Below are 25868 nucleotides of genomic sequence, written 5' to 3' on the forward strand. Positions count from 1 at the left end.
GCTTCTGCTAAAAGAATAAATGTATGTAAAAGTGACAGCTAAAGTATGAATTAATGAAATCTTTACTCCTGCAGCAGTACCCTTGAGTAAGGTATTTTCCAGGAACTTTAGCAGTAACATAAAATTTAGTGGCCCTCATTTCAGTAAGCTGGTCTATGTCCTTGAACATAGTAAGAGGAATGAGGGGAAATAGTAAAACAATATGCCAAGTATAACACAAGATGGGTGCTAGGTCTTCACAAAATGAGTAAAACAGAGTAAAAGTGGAACAGCACTCATGTTTGTACTTTTGACTATTGCGATATGAGATTTTTGCCTGGACTGTCTTGGGCCCAAAGCCTTCAGGGTGTATGGAACATTTATGAAACATACAAATACCATTTGAATTAAATTCTTAACACAAATACAAAACAAAGACATGTTATATTTTGCAAACTTAACAGATATAACAAAATGGAACAAATGCCAGGGATGCAAAAACACAGATTACAGAAAAAGCTTGAATTCACAATTCTATGGTCTTTAAAGCTTTACAATTACTTCAGGTAAGGGCATTATTGATATACTGCTTGACAGCACAGTGAAACACAAAAAACAGAAGTTAAACTTTTATGAATATGACCGCTTGCAAATAAACTAAAATCAACCAAATTGTGTTTTAATCTCTCTTCCTAGTGTTGTGGAAATCAAGCAGCAGGTTTTAAAAAAAAAAAAAAAAAAAAAAGTGATAACACAAATGATCATGATTAACGAATGTACCGGGATCTTTGCCGAATATTTGGGTATGCGAACAGTGCAACATACGAAACAAATGAGCGTCACATTACGTCATATTAGAATCGTATGAGTTTTTTTTTTTTTTTTTTTTTCTTTTTTTACAGTGACCAGGGGTGGCGCTGTTTCTCCTCCTGCCTCAGCGGCTCCTGGAGAAGCGCCGCGGCGGCGACTGGAGCTGCTCAGGCTGAGAGGTGGAGTCTGACGGGAGGGAAGGAGGGACGGACGGACGGAGGGAGAAGAAAGAGAGGAAAAAAAAGAGAAAAAAGGCAGACACAACAGAATAGGGGGAGGACGGCAGAATAACTACGTCAGCTGAAATTAACGTAATAATATAAATATTTACCAGTTGCTGCGAGATAAAAAGAAGACACCAAGAAGATGATAACGCCGTATTTCCTAGAGAATTTCTGGGTATGTTGTTTCGCCTGTATTGACTGTCACTGTGAGCTGTTAGCTCGCTAACTCTATCAGTGGCGGCGACCAGCATAACCGCGTACCTCAGCAGCAAAACGTGAGGCGGGCGGCTGGCCGGGTGTTTTGTTTACTGTGCTTTTCTGAAGTTCTTGCCTTGTTTCAGGCGCTTACCGGTAACAAGAAGCGCTCTCATAACATCCGTCGGAGGACAGTAATATTAATATGGTAAAATTAGCGCTCATATGTGCTTTTCGGCGAATACCATTATGGTACCTTGGACATTGGGCCTCAAGAAGGTCCATCTAACGCGAGTGGTCAAATAGAGCCCTCCTTTCGACTTCGCTCATTGGCTGTCGCTTAAGTGTTGGAACCGATGCGGTGCTAGAGCTAAACGTGATTGGTGCGTTTTGATGTCCGTCAATTTTGTTGCTCACGTCACTGTCTTCCGTAATTAAGTTAGAATGAGAGGCCAAGTGTTCTTAAAAGTTTGTCTAGTTCGGTAGTGATAAAGTGGCAAGAATGATGAATGTGACGTTTCCCTGCCGCTAAATATTAAATAACGATCTTATATTGCCCTGCTGTTTCTGCGATGTGTTTACCGTCCCGCAGCTGATGTGTCGAATGAGGTACAGCAGGCCGACCTGCTCTGTGTGTGTGGGGAAAAAAAACAGCCCTCGACTTACACAATTTTCTACAGTATTATTATTATTTATTATTATTAGTCGATTCGATACATGATACATGTCAGTCAGCAGCGGATCGTTACGTTCAGCATTGTTTGGGATAACTTTTGTCTTATACACCCAGTTCATGTAAAGCTAGCTGATATTTTGCTTTGCTAATTAATGAATTTGTGTTTCCAAAATCTTTTTTTTTTTTTAATTTTATTTAATGCACAACAGTATTTTATAATAAATCTCACACAGTTTGCAGTTTGCATGGCACTCCGGCCAGCCTTGAAACGTGGAGGTGTACTTATTTTTTTGGCAAGTTGAAATAAATATATATACACTCACATAGACCGTTTGCCTTTTTTTTTTTTTTTCGTACTCATTATTTCCACGGATAGAAATTCAGGCAACTTAAGCACAGTCGTTTAAACATTTCTCATTTCTTGAAAGAAAAAGGATCGTCCTGGTGTATTTAAGAGGAGAACAGGTAAGCGGGACGTTTACCACGCAGGTGTATTTATTCCAGTGGTTTTGTGTATTGTCATCACTGAACGCTGCATCTTGTGGTAAGTATGTATTTTGTATTTTGTAAAGGGTATTTTGTGTCCCTTGGCTGAATGGGTGGGTCAGGGCTTTGCAGCTATGATGGTAGCTAAGGAAGTGTGTTAATGATCAGAAAGATCTCAGGCTTTGTTGCTCAGCCTGGAACCGTTTCCCTGAATCTTCAGCTGTGCGCAGGTAAAAACTGTAGTCGCTGCAAGTTTGTCGCTCTGAGGATTCGCGAAGAAACCGAGCGCAGAGGCAGGTGCGATGTGCCTCGTCCAGGTTGGATCATCCGTCATACTTGGTACCTGCCGCACGCACGTACGTGAACGCCGGGAGGAGGAGAAATGAACAATGGCTGCATTCCTGAGGTGTTTGTCCACGTTAAAGGAAGCGAAGTGTTATGATGAGTGGGTGTTGTCCTCTGTTTCGTAACTCGCTTCGGAAATCAAACAAAACGCCGAAGAGCCGTAGGGGCGTCGCTTGTGGAAAGGGGGCGGGGACGTTTCCCCGTGTTGTTTTTGGGAATTGGGTCGTAGCATTTGGAGAAAAGTACAGTACGGGGGCTCTGGGTGGCTTAGCCTGGATAAGCCCCACTGCTTGTGCTGCGATTTTGAGTTATTTGGTCCGAAGAGACCTGGATGCTTCCATACTGGCCGCAGCGAGCGAGCGGGCTGGCTGCTGCGTGAGCACCCCGTGCAGATCGGTACGCAGGTCCGCTGGCCAGTGGCGAGAGATACGTTGCCTTCCTTCCTGCTATTGCGAACGCTGCAGCGCAGCCGCACAACTGTCAGCGTGCAGTGAAAGCCATTTGTGCAAAGAGAGCCATTGGAAGGTGTTTAAAGCTGCTGCCTTGGACCCAAAGAACTCAGGTTCACAGCCTGTTCCTGCCATAGTTTCCTTAAGCAAGGTATTTACCCTACACTGCTCCAGTGAAAATGAGCAAGCGGTATAAATGGGTGAATCGCCATAAGTAGCTTCACACCGAGTGCTGCTGTGATGAAAAATGGTGGCCAAATATATAAACGTAATGCAGCGGAATGGAGTCGGTGTGCAAGAAGTGTTGCATTCTGCCTTCCAGGCATCTGTGAGCAGGTGGAATGTGTTAGGTGCAGGTGAGTCTGCTACTGAGAATCTACACTGGTGGGGTTGGGTATATGTTGCCATTTATGTGGTTTTCATGCTAGGGTAGGAAGTGGTTTACCATTGCCTTCTTCTGTGTGTGTTTTGGAACTGAGAGAGGAAAACCACGTGTAAAAACTCTGCAAACTCCACATAGACAAACTTGCATCCATATCTACAACTAGAGCCCGAGAGCTGTGAGGCACCAGCGCTACTTGCTGAACAATGCAACATTGCAGTTTTGTCCTAGGTATGGTCTCCCAGTGAAGGCAATTCAGTGAAAAGTCATAGAGACAGAAGTCACGAGTGACGTGTTTGCTGCCAAGACGAGAGAGGAAATTCCTGAATGATAATGAGAATAGTTAGCAGTGAGAACTATTTGTGAATTGTATTCATCTGGGCTTTGTGATTTAACGTTCTTTCATTCAAGGTGGATGACGGTCCGTGTTTTAAATTTTTTTAATTTTTTAATGTTATCAGGGTTGAACCTCTCAAGTGGAATAAGAGCCTTTTAGGGTCATGTACAGCGTTCTCTTGACCCCCCAGCAGGTGCATCCAATTGCGGAGTGGAGCCGCACTGATTTTACACAGTGTGCCCTCAGTCGCGGAGCATCTTTGTTTCAGGCGGTATTGCAACACAGTTGCGTATGAGATGATTTTACCAAGCAGTGCAGAGACATAATGATTTTAACTGCTAATATCTTTCTGTTACAAACCCTTTGGGAAAATGCCTTCCAAGCAGTTCTTGAGTGCTGAGTTTCCTGACACTGCAAATGTAACAGACATGTAATACTATCACACTTGCAAATTTTTTTCCCCCCCCTCTTGTTTATGGATCATTGCATCCCCCAAAGTCACTCCTGCTTATATAATTTCTGGTACCAGTGTGAAATGTAATGGGTTATTGCACTTATTACAGATAAGCCTCAGCCGGCGTTTAGAGCCATCAGGACTCGGCATTGATAACCCGGTCCTTCACCAGGTGAAAGTAGCACCGATCGCCAGGCCAACAGGCACGCGTGGGCTCTGAAAGCAGAATGACAGTCCCTTGTGAAGAGGTGTCCAAAGCTCAGGAAAGCACGCGTGGAGTGTTCCGGAGTGCCTACGCGCTGCGGCTCTGGCTGAGAGGCCAATCAGCTGTGTGTTTAAAATGCACGGCACGTGCTGTCCTGTTGAGGCATGCTGTCACACACAGACAGCCTTTGCTGTGTGCAGGAGAAGCAAAAAGGATGTGCAGGTGACAGTGCAACTTGCAAGGGTTTAATGTTATTAAGCCAAACCCTTTGGTCGCACATCCAGTTCTTTAACCTGCTATGTTGTCTGCTTGCTGCTGTATTAGTGGATTCAGAGGTTTGGTCTGTTCAAGCAGGAACCCGAAAGTTTGTCAGTATTAAGGATGACAGCTGGATTCACTCACTGTCAGCAAGCACTTGTCTGAGAGCAGGGTTGCCGTGCTCCAGAGCCTACCCCAGTACAGGGTAGGCAGGGTACACCCCAGATGGGATGCTTGTCCTTCTCACGGTAGCCACTCACACTCGCACGGTTCAGGGACATTCGCTTCAGGCTAGTCTTCACGTCGGACATTGCCTGGGGTGTATGAATGTGTGACTTTCTGAATGACGGTCTCATGTTAATTCTTGCTGCGGTTGTGATGGGAAAAATTCCATTTTAAGGGAATTGTGTGCAGACCTCAATTTTGGCTTTTGTATCCCTGTGTTTCCATGAGTTCATTCCAGTCCCACTTGATCACTCTCAGGTGGAACAGGGAGTTTTTTTTTTTTTTTTTTTTTTTTTGCGTTGGCTTTAAAAATGGCTGGCAGCTGTCCCACGCGGCTGGATGTGTCTCATTCTTCTTCATATGTCAGAATTCAGGATCTTTGGTTTTTGGTCTTTTGTTGGCTGCAGCTGGCTGTGCTTCCTGGAGTGTAAAGGGGAAAAAACTAAACATATCTTCATAATTAAGAGTATAAATGCAACAAGCTGAAGGATTGTGGAAGTAAGTGATTAGGTGGAGAGACAGCATCTGCAGGGCTTGGCATTAATTTTTAGCGTTTGGTTATTCACAGGACAGGTACATTTTACCTGTCCCATCAAATTTTGCACCTGTCCCATTTTGTGCAAATGAAAATGACTTTGGTTAAAACACCCTTGAAAACTTTAATTAATGTGAGGTTATCAGGGTCACATGTGAAGGGAGTGTGTTTACAGAAAGTTCCAACTTGAAGAAATTGAACCAAATGGCAAGATATTGGGGCTATTTTGCTTCATTTTTGACAAATTTGGATGCTTTCCATCAAAAAACAATTCCAATGCAAGGGAAGCATTTAGTGATTACACACATTTTCTTTATGATGGAGACAGCATTTTGGATCAAATTTCTTAATTTTACTGTCCACTGCTCCATTGGACAGGTATCAGAACGATTATACCTATGTAAATTTAAGCAAGTAACCTGTTGCAGACAGTGGAACTACTGTTAGTGTCAAGCTCTGAACAACCTGTCATTGTTCATCAATAATGCCGTTGCACAATTTTTATTAAATTTTTCTAATGCAGCCTTTAATGCTGCTTTAAATACCCTATATTCACATCTTGGTAATCAGGGAAGCAGTTCAATCTCCATGTCAACTTAACTGGGATCACATATTCATTGCAAAAACAAATATTTGCTATTAGCTATGATAAGTGTCAATTTGATGTCAATTGCATTGATTAAAAAGAACAAATTTACTGTTTTTAGTGGTAGTTTACTGTAACTGATGTCATTTGCCAGCTTCCGCATTACAGCATGAATAGCTAAAGCTGATGGCAAGAGACCTGCAGTACAATGAAGCTTCCTCATTGTAGATGGCTGCATACTTTGTTCTCAAATTATTGTTACATATTCCAAGGGGCTGTAAAAGTGCAAAAAGCTCAATCTCAGATCAAGTTGCTTTCAACCACTGTATGCAGAGTTATGAATTGAGTGTGATGCTGGTGAGTGAACTGTACGTCCTTGTCAAATGTTTTGTTTTCCGCACTGGTCACGTCTCGGGTTCTCACTAGTGTTCTGTGTGCGTTCAGCTCTGTTTGCGAGTTGTACGTAGTTGGTTGGAGGTATTAAGTAGCACACGGAAGTGGGACTTTGACAGCTCAGGTCACAGGAGAGCCCGTATGATTGTTCCACTGACCAGAGTGCTTCACCAGATGTGGGCCCATAAAATCTGTGTCTAAATCTGTCTCTGCATTAGTGTTTGGACTTATGGGCTCATTTGAATAATATATCAGTTCAGGAATGGAATAATTTTGATAATGATAAATAATACAGTTAAAATTGTGTAGTAGGTACACTGCTGTAGTTCTGCTCTGAGTTTCCTGCAGGCAGTAAATCCTCAAGGGAAGAATGAAGATTCCGGTACGTGCCGTGACAGATCAAGGGAATATTTCGTATGTATTTGCCGGGCATTCCTGGACAGGAAATATGATGAGCCGGCATATCCAATGTGTTGTGAAGTTGTTAATGTTTGACTGCGGTGTTGCTCTTTCAGTACTGCGGCTTCACGTAAATCATTGACAGCAATACCTTGTGCGATTTTTATTCAGAAGCTGTGCTTTGTGTGATGATGCTTTTGATTTTCAGTATGTTGTTTCTGTGGAAAATACGTCATGAAGGTTTTGGGCAGTACAGTTTAGTTTCAGTCAATGTGAAAATGATTCATGTCTAAAGAACCATTTAACTATACAGGTGAATGGAAGTTTGCACTTCCCTTCCTTCGTTCAAGTTAAATCTTTATGTGTAGCAAGTTGGCTTCTGATATGAATAATTCAGTAACCAGAATCCTGCACTCCAGTTACTATAAACAGTGAAGTTAAATTTTCACTGGCTGCACACTGATATGTTTCGACAGACGCCACCCCCAGCGTGCTACCAAACCAGAACAGACTATGGAGAGATGGGTTTTGAAGAAGACAACCAGAAAGCGAGTTTTTAGTCACTCCACTTCAGCCGTCAAATTTTCAGTTGGTTCAAGGTCACTGGCAAGTGACGGCCGATGACCTTCAGTGAAACAGTAGGAAAACAAAGGAGCTTTCTAAAGAATCACAGCTTTCTGAAAGTAAGCCTGATGTTTTTCAGTGCTGCTTCGTCGTCATAGATCTTGGAAAATACCCGGGCTCACGTCATGGAGTTCGCCTCGCTGTATGAGAGCATTGTGTGCGAATCCCAGTGGGTCTGCGGACGCGCTCGGCACTCATCACCGGCCATTAGAAATCATAGTAAGCGTTACAAATTGCCGGTTTAATCTGCTTTTGAGGTTGCATAGGAAATGAGCTATGGCACTGCAAAAGTACAGTTTGCAAGAAAAAAAGTCCTCTAAAGGTTTCATCGTGCCATTTTATTCGTATGATTCAGATGTTAATGAACACTTTGTGATAATTTAATACAACTTTATAGAACATCTGTGGAATAAGGTGTTCGGTGCAAGGTTGTGGTGTTCCAGGGCGTATCCTGGAAGCATAGGGCATGAGGCAGGCTACACCATGGACCGGACAGTAGTCCATCACATGACAATCGCACACACTCATTCTCTTATACATATTACTCTAATATATTATATACTGTATATATCAATTGTTAAATAGCATTGCAAAATGCTGTTGAAAGCCTTTCTTTTCATAGACATATAGAGATAATTTTGTGTGTCTTGGAGGAAAAACGGACTCTTATTCTGCATACTGTGTGCTGAGTATAGATTTCTCCTCATTTGCCCTGATGCTGCACTGAAAGGGAAAAGAGCTCATCCTTAACTGTGCTTCGGTCCCAGATTACACAGCACCCAGTGTTGGGTTCTGATTCCCTTTTATTCCACGGACAGCTGGGCCTGTGCTCCTGAATCGCACATTGTGAACGCTGGCGGGACGATACACGATGGCCGAGGAGCCATGATCAACACTTGGGTTCTTTGTCCTTCTGGAACGTTGATGAATCCTTTCCATTTATCCATACACTAAGTACGTATCTCTGAGAAGTTCAAAGTTAAGCAATAGGTCCAATAATAAGTGAGTGTTGGGCTCTGCGTAGTTAAATGTGACTGCACTTTCAAACGCAGCCGAGTTAAAGAAACTCTTCGTAACTTTTTGAAACTAAGTCTAGGTCTTAGTCAGTAAAAGCTGAGTAGTACTGAGCAGTTCACTCTGCGTGCTATATTCAGTAAAAACCAAAAGAAAGGTTCTGGAATGCAAATTGGTGTCAGGGTCTTTGCAGCAACTTAGGAAATCTTCATTTAAATCACATCCTAATGATGTGTGTAGCACTGTTTGTTTTCAGTTGAATGGTACATGAGACAGCTGGTAGCATCGTGGTTAGAGCTACTGCCATTACATTTATTTATTTTGCAGATGTTTTTTTTCCAAAGCGACTTCCAATGAATAAGGGGGGGCGCGGTGGCGCAGTGGGTTGGACCGGGTCCTGCTCTCCAGTGGGTCTGGGGTTCGAGTCCTGCTTGGGGTGCCTTGTGACGGACTGGCGTCCCGTCCTTGGTGTGTTCCCTCCCCCTCCGGCCTTACGCCCTGTGTTGCCGGGTAGGCTCCGGTTCCCCGCGACCCCGCCTGGGACGAGCGATTCAGAAAATTGTGTGTGTGTGTGAGACTTCCAATGAACTCTGTGCGGTGTTATCAGCCCTCACGCCTTATTCACCAAAGTGACTTACACTGCTAGATACACTACTTCCAATGGGTCACTCATCTGTACATCAGTGGAACACACTCTTGCTGTCACTCACACACTTTGGATGAACCTGAACAGCATGTCTTTGGACTGTGGGAGGAAACAGGAGCACCCGGAGGATACCCACGCAGACACAGGGAGAACATGCAGACTCTACACAGACTGAGCAGGGATTGAACCCACATCCTCTCGCACTACCCAGGTGCTGTGAGACAGCAGCGCTATTTGCTGTGCCACCGTGCCGCCCTTTGAACTGCCACCTGTAGTATCCTCGAGCAAGGTACTTACCCTAAACTGCTCCAGTAAAATTACCCTGCTGTATAAATGGGTAAAGACTTGTGAATGCGTTACATTTACATTCATTCATTTAGCAGATGGTTTTCTCCAAAACGATGCACATCTCATATAAAATACAGTGCATGCGTTACATTCAGACAGAGATAGAATCACGCAACTGCATCTAAGTTTTAGTTTGCGGTTGCAGAGGAAATGGGCGATGGCACTGCAAACTAAGTACAGTTAGTTTGTTTCTTTCCACCGTATGAACCAATGTTCATCACACGAGTAGCTGCATAAAACTTTATTTGAAAATCGATGATTCCTTCCTAGTAATTTTTTTTTTAAGTATATAGAAATATTTGTTACGTTACAAGAGTAGCTGCGTAAAGGTTTATCCGTCGTTTAACAGGCATGATCATAAAGTTATAGTGCGTAAACATTTACATGTTACATGAGCTTAAGAGATCATTGGCAAAGTGAGTCTGGAAGAGGTGAGTTTTCAGCCCCTTTTTAAATGTAGACAGAGATTCAGCAGCTCTGAGCAAGGGGGGGGAGTCATTCCACCACAACAGAGCCAGAACTGAATCTTAACATTGTTCGCCGCTTTGGAGGAAAGCGTCAGCTAAACGAATGCGTGTGAATGTAAATATGCATGTCGTATGCATTATATTCACTTTCTGCAGCTGACCGTTGTTATTTGAAGTGTAGACTTTTACCGCTGTGCTAGTGTGGAAATAGGAAAGCTCGCAAACGATAGCAAGCGGTTTTCTGAATATTTATCCTGTTGGGTATTGTTGGACGCTGGAGATATTAGCTTGTGGTTTTTCGTTTTTGCTGTTGACTCAGATGGCTCCGTCAGCAGTGGGTTGGCAGCTCTCAACTTCAGCTGAAATGTGGGGCAGGTGCTCCACTGCAAGGGTGCGAGACAGATTAGAGCAGAGTATGCACACAATGCTTCAAAGCTTTATACATATTTTTACTGTTACTGCTGAATCATGAACAACCAAAGAGACTCTGTGGCCATTTTAACATCTCAGTTTTTCAGTTACGAATTATGTGGTCTCTTCGGTGCTGCCTTCTGCTTCCGGCACCTGTACAAGTCTTTGGGTACGTGAGCGTGTCCTGCATCGTGGGAATTCAGTATGTGCCAGGGCCGTTGTGCGGTGCGGTAGGGTTTGCGGCACTCCTCACACCCCAGAAAACTCAGAAGGAAGTCAAACGTTTCAGCCAAGACAGCTGAGTCCGATATCCGAAGCTAAATCGTCCTGCATGAAAAGCCCTCCTACAGTATGCACCAGATTTTCTCCGCAATTCCTCTGTTCATTGATGTCACCAGATTTTATTCTGGAGTCGGCAGAAAAGCCAGGTCACTGCAGGACAGCAGGCCGTTTCTTCCTGCCATTTCCTGTTTTGAGGCTGTGGTGGGAAAGGCAACTTTTGTCCTTGCTGGTGGGGCAGAGGCTTTGGGCCAAGGCGTACAGAAGCACTGTATGCTCGGCGTCCACCTCGTGGCCAACAGCGCGACTCTTCTGCCAGAGGTCAAATGGGCTCCGGCAGGCTGCTGACATACATGAAGTTGTTAGCAAGAAATGTTCCCCTCCATCTTAAAACTTTCTGCAATGAGGGCTTTACTGTTACTATTTACCGTTTATCTCTATTTTTTGATGTCGCAAGTGTTTCCGACAATATTAATGTGTCGGAAACTTGCTGCAAGCTGTCATTTCCTTTGAGAGCAGTGTGAATGTACGGAGGTCGCAAATGGTCCCCCACGGCCTGCGAGAAATTTAACGTAACACCCGAAAGTGTATAAAACATCTCTAAGCTTGGAGACCTTCTCGGGGAATTCACAGGCGGGCACAGTTATTTTTGCGTTGAATTTGGAGAGCATACATGAGCTTTGAGCAGGACGTTTAAAATGTATGCAACGCCGGTTGCCTGTAACGTTTCGATATTTAGTAGAGGCACGTGACTCGTTCGTCACTTTGCCTGGTTGGTTCTGCACTTGTGTACCTGACAAACCCCCGTCGGTGTTAATATCTGCATTTGCTCAATAATCACCGTGCAGAGTCCCAAAGCATAACGTTAGTTAAGGGATGATTCTGCCTTAAAGACTAAGGCATGTGTTTTGCGTTCCGACAGCTATGCGTGTTGCAGCATTTAGATGTGTCGCTTCCCAATGAATTATTTAGTGGGAATGCATTTTTAAACATTGTGCAACTCGAGATGTCTGTCGTTGTCTGGTTGCTGCAGGAACCACCTGCACAGCTCTGATATTAAACGTTACACCCAAGCAGCAGGCGAAATGGCCCGTATGAAGATGGTTGATCAGAAGCTCCTCAAAAAGCAGTTGACGGCTATGCAAACAATGACGGTGCTTCTAATCGATACAAACAACATGGTAATAGGTGCTTTGAGTTTTGGATGTGGTCATGTGGGAAATGGCCTCAGCTGAAATGTTTCCCTGCCTTTTTGCCTTCCAACACAGGGAGAAAAGAACAATGGATTCGATGTGCTGTACCACAACATGAAGCATGGCCAGATTTCTACAAAAGAGCTGTCCGACTTCATTCGAGAAAGGTAAGGAAGGTTTGTTTGGTGTTGAGCATATATTGGGAAAGGTGAGTGAATCGTAATGTGCGTGAGCACTCCTTACATTAACAGTAGCTCAGTAATAGTAGTTGATGCTACTTCTGTTTGTGTGGTCGAAGGCTCTGAGGTTCTTTCTTTCTTCTTTTTTTTTATTCTTACATTTAAATGGTACATGTAATCTGCATAGTTAATATGACTGCACTTTCAAATGCAGCCAAGTTAAGGAAACTCTTCAACTTCTGTACATATACTTAAGTGTAGGTCTTGGTAAAAACTGAGCAGTTTACTCTGTTTTCATGCTAGATTCAGTAAAAACCATGGGTATATCCGTAACAATTGGAAAAACATATTTTTGTTTCAATTTAGAGCTATGTTACAATTAAAAACCATTTCAAATCTTCTGAAAATAAAATATCGTATCCATAAACTTCTGTTCACATCTGTTGACCAGATCATCCCATAAGCACATGAAGGGTTTATTTTCTCACCACTTTCGGCTTTATCATCCCCACTTTAGTCTCCATAGTAACAATCTGCTCCTTAGTGGTGCTGTAGAAATCAGTGATACTCATGAATATCAGAGACGAGCTGCTAGGTGACAAAGGAGCGACGGTTATGGTGTTCCTACTCTCCTGCTTGGTTTGGATGCACTTTAATGGCACGTGTCATGTTGGTGGGTAAACGCGGGCTGAGTTGCGTTCTTTGTGCTGCAAGGAGACATTTTTGGAAATGTGCTATAGAAATAATTAATCAAATGTGAGAGAAAGTTTGTTTCTTTGAAAAGTTGTAACCCAGCCTTTGCTAACTAGAAGAACAAGTGTCCTCTGCACTTTTGTGGGTATCAGGTAGGTAGGGTAAGACCACTGAGTCAAAGCATCTGTGGTTTCTCGATAGAGGAGGACACAGGAGTGGGTTACAGCCTCACGAACATGGGCACAACATACCAGCTCCACAGTCAGAGCCAGGTTCAAACACAGATCCACAATAACATCCACACAAAATAACATCAGTGGAACACAGATGTATGGATGAGTGACCCAGTGTAAGTAGTGTATCTAGCAGTGTAAGTCACCGTGGTGAATAAGGTGTGTGGGTTGATAACACTACATAGAGTTCATTGGAAGTTGCTTTGGAGAAAAGCATCTGCTGAATAAATAAATGTGATGTAACATTCCAGGAACGGTGTTGGACCAGTGTTACCCTCCCTAAACATGAAGATTGGAATACAGGCACACCTTGGGTTACATAATGTGTCACTCAAGTAATTTTGGATCAGTAGAAAAAAACGGCTTCTTATGAAAACGTAGTTTTACTCCTGTATGTAAGCACTGCTGCTGCCTTGTGGTGATGTTGAACAAGCCGTGCGTGCGTGCGTGTGCGTGCGCGCGCGTGCACTCTCTCTCTCCCTCAGCCTTCACTCTTGCTTTGCACTTGCCTCCCATCGGTTGCTAGAAGAACTCTCCCTCTGGTGTTTGTTACTGCTGTGATGTTGTAATCGTGACAGGAAAGAGGCAAACGGACATAAGAGCGCACAGCCCGTGCGCAGACACACAAAAATGATTCGGAGATGAAAATCATGAAGAAATATGAAGGTGGGCAAAACCTATCGGTAGTTAAAGGTGAACTCAGTCTCTTAGTGATCAGCTGTCAAGGATGTACCCCTTTAAAGTGCGCAATAATAACAGAACAGTGTTGCGGTGCCGTTTATGATATGGAAGAACAGTCATCATTTGGTATTGTGAGATTTTCAGTTCTGCACTTTGTATGATTACACGAAAAGAGAAAATTAATAAACAAGCCCTTTTTGTGTGTGTTCAAACAATAAAAAGCCGTTTTTCTCATTTTTTAAAACGAAAGGAATCGTAATTCTCGTTTTGTTTCTCAATTTTGAATCAAACGAATGAAGGCAACGTACACGGACCATGCAGACGTAAAGGGAAAATATCCAAACGCATTTGTCCTTAGTGGCAAGTGATGGTTGTTTTTGTTGTATTGAGAATCACACTGCTCTTCATCATGTTCAGTTGAGAGCTCAGACTACAAGTGGTGATGCAGCAGCAGGCAAAGAGGTTCCTGATGTGTTGAAAGAAGTCGTCGAATAAGGACGTTATTCGCCTTCACAGATATGGAGCGTCTCCATACATCTTACAGCATGTTATAAATGAGAGCTTCATTTTCTGTGTGCTTCATATGAAAAAACCTCTAAAACATTCACTGATGTGACATACTATACATTATTGTAGATTAAACATGTTTTCTTTTTTTGTGTTCTTAGAACATCGTTCCTATTGAACTTAATTTTCTTTGTGCGCTTCATATCAAAGAAAGTCACAGATATAAAATTTGACACGTTCACTGACATCACTATGTGCTATACAGTATAAAACATGGTACTGTACACATGTATGTGTAGCCTGTGGGATGAGATCGGGGGGGTTACATTTCAGCTTATACAAATGTATAGCTACTTAAGGCTTTTCACAAAGGAATTAATACGTGTGTTAAACTCAAGTTGTTCGCACTTAAAACCAGTAAAGCCAGTTAGTTCACTTGGAAGCAACTGAAACAGCTGAACTGACTGAAAGCTGCATGACTGCATTTTTTACATGAAATGTCCCAATTTCTTTACAGTATTGGACCAGTGGAATGCTGGGAGGCAGAGTGGTTGGTTTCGAGGTGTTAATGACCAGATCCAGAGTGTCATGGATGTGTTATTGAAGAAGCTTTCTTTGCTTAATGAAGTATTGTATAGGGTTGAAGATCGTGGCATTCACACTAGGCATGACAGCTTTTCATTATTTTGCATTCATTTCATTTGTTTTTAGTACGACTAAAACAAATCCAAACCTGAGTCGGTTGTGGAAATATCGGGAGGTCCAGGAAACATCTGGAATGAGACGGCCCAGCAGCCCAAACCGATTAGTTTCCTTCCGACTGTTCAGTATTTTCACAAAAAACACAGACATTTTTGACATCACTGGGAACCACATGGTGAGAGAACCTGACGTAAGTGGTGTCACCATCCCCTTCCCCGAGGTGATCCGACATGTGACAAATGACCCCTGTGTCTCGTCGTGGTCAGCGTAAAGGCCGAAGAAGCTCCTTTTGGTTTTGGACGCACTAGTCCTTGTGCTGCTCAGCGGATCAGCCTGCGTGGCTTAGCGTGTGTTAGTTACAGCGGTACACAACAATGAGGCTTCAGTAAGATTTCGACAGCAGCAGCCTCCTGTGTGTTTGTGACCATTCTTTCACGACAGGGGAGCTCTGTTAGGGCTGTAGGTATGAGAGACTGAGACAAGTTGAACTTTACGTGACTCATACTTGCTTTTGGTACCTTCCCATGTGCCATTTTCTTCGGGGTTGGGATTCTTCTGTGCTTTTCGTACCTGTTTAATCATCTCCTTTGTAGCTTATATGCTACAATACTATTATTTGTTTATCCTAGTTTTGTGGGGGGGGTTTTAACTGTGGAACATTTTAATGTTTGGAAGATAAGGAAAATGAATGTGGATTTTACTTTTTTTTTTTTTTTTAAATTTCATATTGAAGTTGTATTTTTGTGTTCTGCCACAAAGGGGCGCTCCATGACTTCCCATGGAAAGGGTGCAAAGGACTACATACATGGGCAGCTCATAAGGGAGAAAAAAAAAATACTGTACATTGTCAGGTTTATCCATTGTTTACGCTTTTTGTCATTTGCTTATTAACCTTTCTTCCAAAACCTTTCTTCAGTACAACTTAGTGTTAAGTTACTTTGCAATTCTTTAACTGTTTGTACTATTACTAAAAACATTAATTGATAACTGTACCTGATGTATTTTCAGTGAGTGTTTGATTACAGTGACATGATGTAACGGACTTTGTGTTAATTTCACTTGAAAGGACGAAGCAGAATTAATTAGAGATGAAGCTCTTGTTTGAAGGACTCATAAGTGCAGTGTGAACAGATACCCAGTAGCGCAGAATGTCCCACTGCGACGCCGTGGCACTGAGATGATGTGGTTCAGCCGTCTCCCTCGCGCAGGGAGAACGTCGCGTTGGTGCGGTCGGTAGCTGTGCTGCCGCGATTCTTCGCAGGGGGGCCGAAGCAGGGCTGCATCCCGGTGAGGGAAATCACTTTTGAAAGCTGCCAAATAATGCAGGGGACACACTCTAATTGTGAATTCAAGCTAAAAATATAGGCCATGGCCGGGCTCGTGCGTGCGATGCGGTTTGAGACGTATACAAAACAGCGCGATAACTCTGTAATACCAGCAGCGGGTTAAGGAAAAAAAGCAGGGTTTAAAGGGAAACGTTGGTAGTGCGATTCTAAGTAATGAGTCCGCGTGTAATTTGTGGAGAAACGGAGCGTCCGACAGCCCTGCTGTTCGGACACCTGGCTCACGCTTTTTGGCGGAAGCGGCGCGCCCAAAGCAGCGCGAGCATCGCGCTCGTGTGTGCCGGGGAGCATGCGGGTTCCAGCTCGGCGGTGTTGGGAAGGTTTGCGTGCCACGGGATGGTGCGGACACCGAGTCTGCGGCAGCTGTCAGGGGAGCTTTCGCTGAATTAGAACCCTGGCGGCGGCGCGGCTCTTCCCTGCCGCACACAGGATCCCCCACAAGACACATGGGAAGCGAGAGCAGGCAGCTGCAATTAGACATTGGCGCATGTAGGAAATTAGACGCTCGGGTTAGTGAGTGTGAGACCGAAGAAGATGATCCAGCTGCTCTTTGGGACCTAAACACCGACTCGTACGGTCCGGGGTTCAGGCCTCCCGAGTTATTCGTTGTAACCAAATAATTCACGCTGAATCTTCTGCTTAAGCTCTTTTTTGTTTTTTTAATTGGAAGTATTATTATTATTATTATTGGCAATTCAACAATATTTGAATGATTTTGCCGTTTTTTTTTTTTTTTCTTTCAGAATTAAAGTAATGGCTGGCCTGCCCGGTTTTACTAGAACCATCTGTGTTTCCAAGACGTTTATTATTAAATATGTCTGCAGAAGAATTTTACATACTTTTACTTGACATAATTCACCACAGACACTCCTCTCAAATTGGATAATCTCAAGTGTTGCAACTGCCAGATATTTTGAGGTGATTTCCCTCCCCCCTTTTAGTTTCAAGTGAACTAGGAATTGTTAGATCTTCAGCAGTGCGGTGTTGTAATAAAGGCGGAGAATTGTCATTCACACAAAGGAAACATGTACCAGAAGAAGATACCAAGTACTTGTACTCCTGCTTACAGTGATACATTTTAGGACATTGTTCCATTTGATAAACAATTAAAAATCGAGTTTAAGGTAAGGCCTTATTTGACAGTGTTTTTTCTTTTATTGGTACTTTTTGGTTGCTTTTGTTTAGCCGTTTCCAGTGATCTAGAGAAATCACACCTGCAGAATCTCTCTAGTCCTGGTCCCGTACTGTAAAATGTACCATGTACTTTATAGCTACATATAAAGTTGGTATGAATTATTCACAGCTTAAGTAAAATAATATTTAGTTTTGCGACTATAATGTTTAGTTTGCTACCCCATTAAGGAGGAGTGTGGTGATAAGACAGGACAGGTTTATTTTATGGATAATTTGCAGCTTCGGAGGTCAGTTGATCTAAATGAAATTCTGAAAATAGTTGATATAAGTAATGTGTTGACTTTGTTAACGTTCTTTTCATAACTTTGTACATTAGATGTTTTTGTGTAATAAAACTGTTACATTTTCTCTTCGAACAGGGCTATTGTTGAAGACACATATGCAAAATCCATGACCAAACTGTCCAGATCAGCCAGCAATTTCTCCCAGTTAGGGTTGGTATCGTCTAGATGTTTGAATGCACATGTACACAAAGTCTAACGTAAGCCTGTTTTGTTTATAGTAATGATTATATTATTATTTTTATTCTTCTAGGACATTTGCACCGGTTTGGGACGTTTTCAAAACCTCAACGGACAAACTGGCCAGCTGTCATTTAGAGTTAGTTCGAAAACTTCAGGAATTGATCAAAGAAGTTCAAAAGTATGCAGACGAACAAGCAAAAGCACATAAAAAGGTTTGAGTCCACTTCTGGATCATTTCACCAGCTAAATGTTTAATGGAGAATAACTAAACATGCGTGTGAGCTAGGAGTGGTGAAAGTGTGTTTAACAGTTTTCACAAGCTTACATCATTTCATAGGAGATAAATGAGGGACCCAGTTCTGCAATAGCCACCAAGATTGTGTACTCATGAATGAACTAAAGCACTGTGTAAATGCATATAAAATGTTAATGTTAATAGCCTTCACGCCCTGACTGGGAAAATATCAGGGCGAGCAGGCGTGCCCAGCACAATCTCTCACTTACCTTTTCATGGTAAAGCCAGTGGGTACATGTTGATCAGGGTTAGGATTATTACTTGTAGTGTGATTAGAAACCAGTGTTTTTTTTTTCTTTTCTTTTTTTCTCCTTCCTTAGTTCTGGAACATTTTCCCCAAAATGCTTTCATGGTCCACATTTCACAAAACAAGTGACCGCAGTCCGCAGACATAAACACATTGAGTCTGCAGCAGTCTGTGCTTTAGCTGCGGTTGCGAGGGAGATCCAGGCAGAGGGACTCTCCTACACGGCCTGTGTAGTACCTGTTCCCCTCACACATGTGGTGTAACGCACCATGTAGATGTGTTCCTTTTTCCAGTACGTTAGAAGTTTGAGGGAGGCACCGGTTTGATCCCTTGCGTATTTTTTAAATTAATGGCAGAAGTCTTCACTAATGCATATATTTTTGGTTGGTGTGTTTAGTCTGCTGCTCCTGTTCTGCTCACAGCGGTGGTTTTCCTCCTCCTATTCATGTAATGCACTCATTGTCCTTTTCCTCTGAGATTGCTTTGGAGAAAAGCGTCTGCCAAATGAATAAATGTAAATATCATAGTCAATATCAACAACACTGTAGGTAGTCCTGACTTTTCAGCAGGTCTTCAGTTTTACAAAAACATACAGATGTTGCTCAAAATCAGAATAGCAGAAGATGTCCTGTTACTTACTTGTATATGGATTATAATTGAAAGAAACTGGTATTAATATTCGAGCAAGTAATCTGAAATATCCCCAACTCTGCACATAGGAAAAAACTGTATGCAATATGTTAATATGGTATTTAAAGTACATAAGCAGTCAAGTTTAATTTTAATCATCATTAGTTTTTTTTTTTTTTTTTTTTTTTTTTTTTTAGTTTTAATACCTTTTTTTTTAATGTTATTTAAAACTCTGTGATAGACTGGTGTCCTGTCCAGGGTATAGTCTGCCTAGTCTAATTACTTCTGGAATAGGCTCCAGACCACCGCAACCCTGCCTTAGATAAAATTTTATCAGCAGTGAGTGACTGAACATTATCTAACAATATTCATGCTTTTGGTGTCCCTCCTACCCAACATGTGGTACCCCTTATTTAGTTACATTAGGGATTAGCTGTCAGGCTCTGGAAATAGAGCACTTCAGGCCTTGGCCACCATGAGACATTGTTTCTCTTTGCCTTGTTTCACGCTCCAGACAAAGGAGGAAGTGGCCGCCACGCTGGAAGCAGTGCAGAACATCCAGAGCATATCTCAGGCCCTTCAAAAGTCCAAGGAGAACTACAATGCCAAGACTGTGGAGCAGGAGCGTCTGCGGAAGGAGGGGGCTACTCAGAAAGATGTAGACAAGGCCAGCTGATTTCTACATCCAGGCCCTTTAATGTCAAGCCTGCACTTTGTTGAAATTAAATATTTTCTCTTTATCGGTGCAGTATTTTAAAATCAGTTTTGAGCATCCTGATTTCTGACCAATATTGTTTAGGATAGGCAGTAATGTAGCAGTTGGAGCTGTCGCCTTGAAATCTAAGGTCCTGGGTTAAAATCCCCACTCCCTTTCATAGTTCCCTAAACCAAAGTACTTACCCTGAATCATTCCAGTAAAAATTTCCCAGCTGTATAAATGGGTAAATCATTGTAAATGGCTCCCTGTATAACCTAATGTTGATGTTGCTTTGCAGAAAAGCATCAGTTAAATGAATAGATAATATATTATCTGACTTAATATGATCCTCGCTCATTGTCCCTAGTGGGACCTTGGTATAGATTCTTTGATCAAGGTAGTTAAAAAGGAATATGTTGATTGTAATAATAATTAGTGGACTATGCAAAACAAATACTAATAGCAGTAGTAATATGGTTTAATTTGTATTAGTTTCTGGTTTGGGTTTCTTTTTTATTTTTATTTTAAAGTTTTTCCTTCCACAGGCTGGAGTGAAGGCCAAGAAGGCCACGGAGGTGTACAGGTCCTATGTGGAGAAGTATGCCACAGCGAAGGCTGAGTTTGAGCAGAAGATGGCTGAAACTACCCAGGTAAACGAGGCCGTGAAGAAATCGCACTGGGAGGATCCACACGCAGCATGCGATGCTGCCTAAAGGCTTACTTTCCCAACACGGCAAAAATGTTCCAGCTATTTAGCATTCCCATAATTCTCAGTTAGGAGCCTGACGGATAGAGTGCCAAACCATTTGCCTGTCTACGCTGCGTTCTGAGAGCAGCTATGACAGCAGAAGCTCAGTCATTATTTCAGTAACGTGGTTAGTGCATTTAAAAAAATTATAAACACACAACGTCTAAATGTCTTGTCACAACATGCTGGGCAGTCCATTTACAGTAGGGCCTGAAAGCAGTTTCATCTTCTCAGATTTATGGTGCTGTTCTCTTGTGAAGTGTACCGTCACAGTGTTCTAGTAAAAAACAAGGGTCATGTAACTTCACATGAGCGAAGTGTTTGGCTCATCAAAATCCCTCAGCAATGAAAGTGAAGGAAGATGAGTTTCCTCAAGTTGAATTATTGAAATGCTGAACCCACATTCGAATGTTGAATGTCGCCATGTGAGGCATAGCCAAATGAACTGTGTTGCTTAGTGATGCGGCTTCAGAGAAGATTCGGCAAAAATGACAAGTGTTTGCTTTTTTTTTTTTCTTTTAAAAAAAAAAAAAAAAAGCTGGATGTCATGATACAGCAGATTACATGGTTAGAATCACAAAGTTGTGCTAAACCACTGTAAATGTTAGGAATATGTTGCATGTACATATTAAGATACTTACTCGTGCGTTTGCTAATTTAACTCATTTCAGTTAAATTATTATTTCTTTTAGCACGCTAATATCAAAATATTTTAACCACAAAGTTATGTCATTTAACTCGTTAGTTTGTTCCTCAGAAATAGATTGCACCCTTTCTAAAGGGTACTTCTTGTTATTAATGAGTGTATTTTTGACACCATCTCCGTAACATCGCACATGTTGAAAGTTTTTTTTATTTATTTTATTTAAAAAATGACATTTGGCCTAGTCCTATAGAACGCCGAGATTAGCAAAGCTTGTGCCATGATAGCGAATGTGGTCAGTCAAGCTTTTCAGCCTAAAATTTGAGCGATTCTTGTGCTTCGGAGCCACAGCTCTGTGCACGACATTCCATGGCGTACTCTATATTACTGGCATTCTGCGAGTTTGTAACCTCCTAATGCAGTCGTTCTGTGAATACTTAATGAGAAACATCTGAGAGGATGATTGGATAAACTATGAATTAAAATCAGATCAACAAGATCTGGGCTCCATATCCTCGTCTACCACAGGAAAACCAAACGCATACAATGTTTTAGGTTATGTAAGCGTTGTCCCCAAGAGAATACAAAATTGCAAGTATGTTTCCTGTAATGAAAATCAACAGATCATCACGTTATGAACATTATGTGTACATCTGCTTCGGCGTGTACCTTACTATGCGTTTGCGTGTGTTTATGCGAAAACGATCATTTTTCAGCTTGCGTACACGCAGTGATTTTCAAGTTTATGCTTATTTATAGCTATTTCCTCGGTTTACCGAACACTCGGTTTGAAGAGGGGAAGAAAAAGAGTTGGAGTAACAGCTGGAAGTAAACACTGCCATTAAAGTTGTTTTTCTCGGCAACCCCAGCTTTCTAAACCGGAGATAATGCTACCTTCAAGTATCTCATGTATGGGCCACCCCAAATAATTGACATCTTCTGTTGGAATGTGTGCTGGTGGCATCCAAGTCCAGACCACCCAGGGAGAAGACAGGGCGATGCGCGCGGTGCAGACGGAACGTGCTGGTCACCAGCGCAGACCATGAGCGTTGTGGCGATCAAACGAAGGGCCTCTCAGTTGGGGTTTGAATGCAGCTCATGAATGTTTCATATTTGCAAGAACCAAAGCAAAAAAAAAAAAAAAAAAAATGTGGCCGTGAGCTCAGTTTTTCTTTAATATGATTTATACAAATAACGCCATCTTGCAGTAAAAACTTTCGTCACTTGAATTATTGTTTTTTTTTTTTTTTTTTTTTCCCCCCCCTCCAACAGAAATTTCAGGACATTGAGGAAAGCCACATTCTCCACATGAAGGAGATCATCCAGTTGTACTCCCAGTACATAGAGGAAACACACGTGCAAATAGGGGTGGTGAGTACAAGAGCAGTTCAGCCCTTTCCTTACAGCACCCCTTCGCTCATTCTAAGTAACAGTATTAAAAACAAAAAAAAGTTCTATGAAATTTACTGGAAAATTACTTGGAAACCATGCCAAAGTTTTGTTCATATTTAATTATTTAATTAGTAAGTAAGAAAATATGCAAGTCCATATTTTCCTGCGAGGATGAGCTTACAGTTGTGGGCAGTGAAGCGAGCCCTGTAAGGCCTTGCCTAAAAGCAGCATGCAAAGGTTGTGTGAATATAACAGGCCTTAAAATGGTTTCTTTCTGTGGATAACTGACAATGTGTCGACGGAGTTGGTCCGACTTCCGATGGGAAAGCAGTTTATGTGGACGTCGCTCCGAGGTAATTAACATTCTAATAGAAAGCCGTTTGACGTATCGAAGGGGGCTGATAGTACTGTACGTCTATTATTAGCTGGAAAATGGTCATGAACAGAAGGTTTGTGTTAGACATAATCCTGGGGACGAGGAGGAGGAAGAGGAGGGGTGTTACTGCTCTGGTTTAGGGCAGAAATGGGTTAAAAATGGAAGCGTCTGCCGATGCAGTCGGAGTCGACACTTCACACTTTGCATTGAATTAGACATGAGTGGCGCTCTCTGCTTTTCCTTTCTTGGACACTGAACTCGTGCAGCGTTTCCAAAACAGAGGTGGAACAGACAAGCATACAGAAAATGTTTTTCGGTATAAAATCCATAAGCTCTGAGCTGTTGAGTTCTCTGCAGAACCATAGCAACACTGACACGCATGCTCTCGTGCAGCTCCTCGTGCGTGACAGGTGCTGCCAGTCATTTAAACCTCAAGCTGATTTGGAGGGAAAATGTTTAGAAGGTAAAATCACAACATGCTTAGCTTGCATTGATGTAAAGAGCACTTGTGCAGCTTGCCGTTTCAAAGGGCCGCTTCAGTATCAGCTTCAGTCGTGCGGGGGCGCCACATCTTTACAAACGCGGGAAACGATCACGCGACTGCAGCCAATTAAAAAGCAGCCTGAAGGCGAGGGGAAGGTTTTAAGCAGCTGGAAAATGAAATGCAGCGAAGTAATTGTGTTTCCGTGTGACGAACAGCCTTCGGAGCCGTCCCTGCTAATCGGCCCCATCGCGGGCTTTCTCTGAGGGTCCGCCGCCTGTGGCTGGGCTGCCCCCCGGCTCCAAAGCCTTCCTCGCAACGCGGACAGAGCCCCACAGCTCCTTCCTGCACTCAGTGTTTTTTCTCAGGCTTCGCTGTCATCGATCCTGCCTGTGTCCCGTGGCTTGTTTTAGTGTCTGTTCTGTGTTCTGATCTTTTCCTTTTGCTGTAACTGAACGGCAGGTGTCTGCGGCTCTGTCGCGCACTTGTTTGCACCAAATATTTAGGTCTAAAAAACGGCTTGTGTGAAGAATCCTCTGCTGCCGCCGTTCGCTGACTTTTACGCAAGAATGTTTGCACGATACGTATTGTTAGGTGATGTAGTGGTTGGAGCTGCCGCCTTGCACTCTCGGCACCCAGGTTTAAATCCCCCTACTGCTGTAGTACCCTTGAGCAAGGTGCTTACCCTGAAATGATAGTCAAAATTACCCAGCTATGTAAATGGGCAAATCATTGGAAGCAGGTTAACATGAGCTTTGAAAAAAAGCACCAGTCAAATGACTAAGTGATAATAAAAAAAAATAAGTAAAAAAACATTTTCAGCTAAACAGAATATGTTGTACGTCTCACACATATGAGGAGAATCATTTTGTCGTAAACATTTAGTGCAGTATGAAGTGAAACATTATTACTATGTAGTGGATATTTGAGAGTTTCAAATGTTCAGATACTTCAATGTAGTGGTGTTGTAGAGCAGAGGGGCTCTTAGAGTGGCTCTTCCGTGCTTATGCGAGAAAGGCCGCCGTACCAGTGACATGCGCGTGATGACATCACAGCCGCAGCACCTGACAGGTTGCGTGTGCAGAAGTGAGCATTCGCCTCCCCGCATCTCGGTGCGCCTTTTTCAAGGCGCAGTGGGTTAATGCACTCCGCTGCGCCGAGGGGCAGTTGGGGGGACGAGGACGCGGCAGGCAGGCAGGCACGCCGAGTGTCAGCGGAGACACGAACGCCTTCATCACTGGGCGGCGTATTCTCAGCAGTACCTCTTCCTGCACCTATTCTCCTCAGATGCCCCCCTGCTTCCTAGTCCGCCCTGTCTGCTTTTATAGCACCTTTTAACCCGAGAAAAGCATATAATAAATAATGAGATAAAATGCTCTTCCACCTCCTAAAGCATTCAATCTGACTGCACCAGCAGACAAATGTCTTTCGTCTCTGAATTTGCTCGTTGGGGGAGTATTGGCATAGTGCGCAGCTGCTGAGGGTGCAGCTGTCGCGTGAGCAGGCCCTTGGTCCGCCATTGGCTTTACATCACATCTCCGATTCCCCGAGGGTTCTCTGATGGTCTGCTGCATGTCTTTGAGAAGAAACCTGCAGCGTGTTTACCTCAACAAGGGATGGAGGAGTGTCGTGGCAACTGCCGTGAGTTTTGTTTTCCATCACTCTCGTATGTTTAAATTTTGCGTTACCTTTTGTTTCAGGTTCACCAGGAGTTTGTCAACAACATGGAAAATACAACGGTGGAGAGCTTAATACAGAAGTTAGCTGAGAGCAAAGGAACGGGTAAAGACAGACCTGGTAAGACCCTGCGTGCGCTTTTATTTACAGTATATGCACATAAACCTTTGAAAATACATCTATCTTGGGTCATTTTATGTGCCGCTCTCATCTTTCGGCAGTACTCTCGAGGCAAAGTTTCGTACAACGCCACATTTTAAATGTCTATGAGTGACTGCTGCACTTCAGGATATGTTATAAAGTTAAACACATAAAGGGGCCTAGAGTTTCCTTGATTACTGTAGCATAGCACAGTTTACACAAGAGTAATTGTGGAGCCATGACCCCGTAAAAGCCAGTTTTGACTGCTTAGTCTGGAAGTTAAGCAAAGCCGTAGTACTTGTCACATGCTAACTGGAATGTCAAGGCTTCCTACCTTTTCAGGAGATTAAATCTATTGACTCTGATAGGTTCTTCGGCTCATAATTACCTCTCTCCTCTTTTCACTCTCTGCCGCTCTCTGTCCTGCACTTTCTCCCAGCTCTTACTCGAATGCTCTTTCTTTCTTACCAGTTGTCTGTGGTTTATTGGAATCTGCGTGCACAATTAGAGCTTTTGTTCTGTCGCAGATTCCCCAAAATGAATGAAAGGTTCAGATTTATTTTGTAACAGATAACTTTTACTTCAACAAAAAAATTTATGTTTATGTGCAGATAAGTCAAGGAAG

The 25868-nt window shown here is 42.8% G+C and overlaps 1 protein-coding gene across 2 annotated transcripts in view; it reads left to right on the plus strand.

The window, feature by feature from the left end:
- Positions 1-764: 764 nt before the first annotated feature.
- fcho2 (FCH and mu domain containing endocytic adaptor 2) overlaps positions 765-25868 on the plus strand; it is a 50010-nt gene continuing 24906 nt past the window's right edge. For both annotated transcript variants that reach the window (XM_018736739.2, XM_018736741.2), the window contains exons 1-8: positions 765-1188; positions 11996-12087; positions 17812-17886; positions 17987-18128; positions 19603-19755; positions 20331-20435; positions 22449-22547; positions 25126-25222. In XM_018736739.2, the coding sequence (XP_018592255.1) occupies positions 1156-1188; positions 11996-12087; positions 17812-17886; positions 17987-18128; positions 19603-19755; positions 20331-20435; positions 22449-22547; positions 25126-25222 (796 nt within the window). In that variant the 5' untranslated portion in view covers positions 765-1155. The remainder of the gene's footprint in view (positions 1189-11995; positions 12088-17811; positions 17887-17986; positions 18129-19602; positions 19756-20330; positions 20436-22448; positions 22548-25125; positions 25223-25868) is intronic.

The sequence above is a fragment of the Scleropages formosus genome, chromosome 6, assembly GCF_900964775.1.
Source record: "Scleropages formosus chromosome 6, fSclFor1.1, whole genome shotgun sequence".
NCBI lineage: Eukaryota > Metazoa > Chordata > Actinopteri > Osteoglossiformes > Osteoglossidae > Scleropages > Scleropages formosus.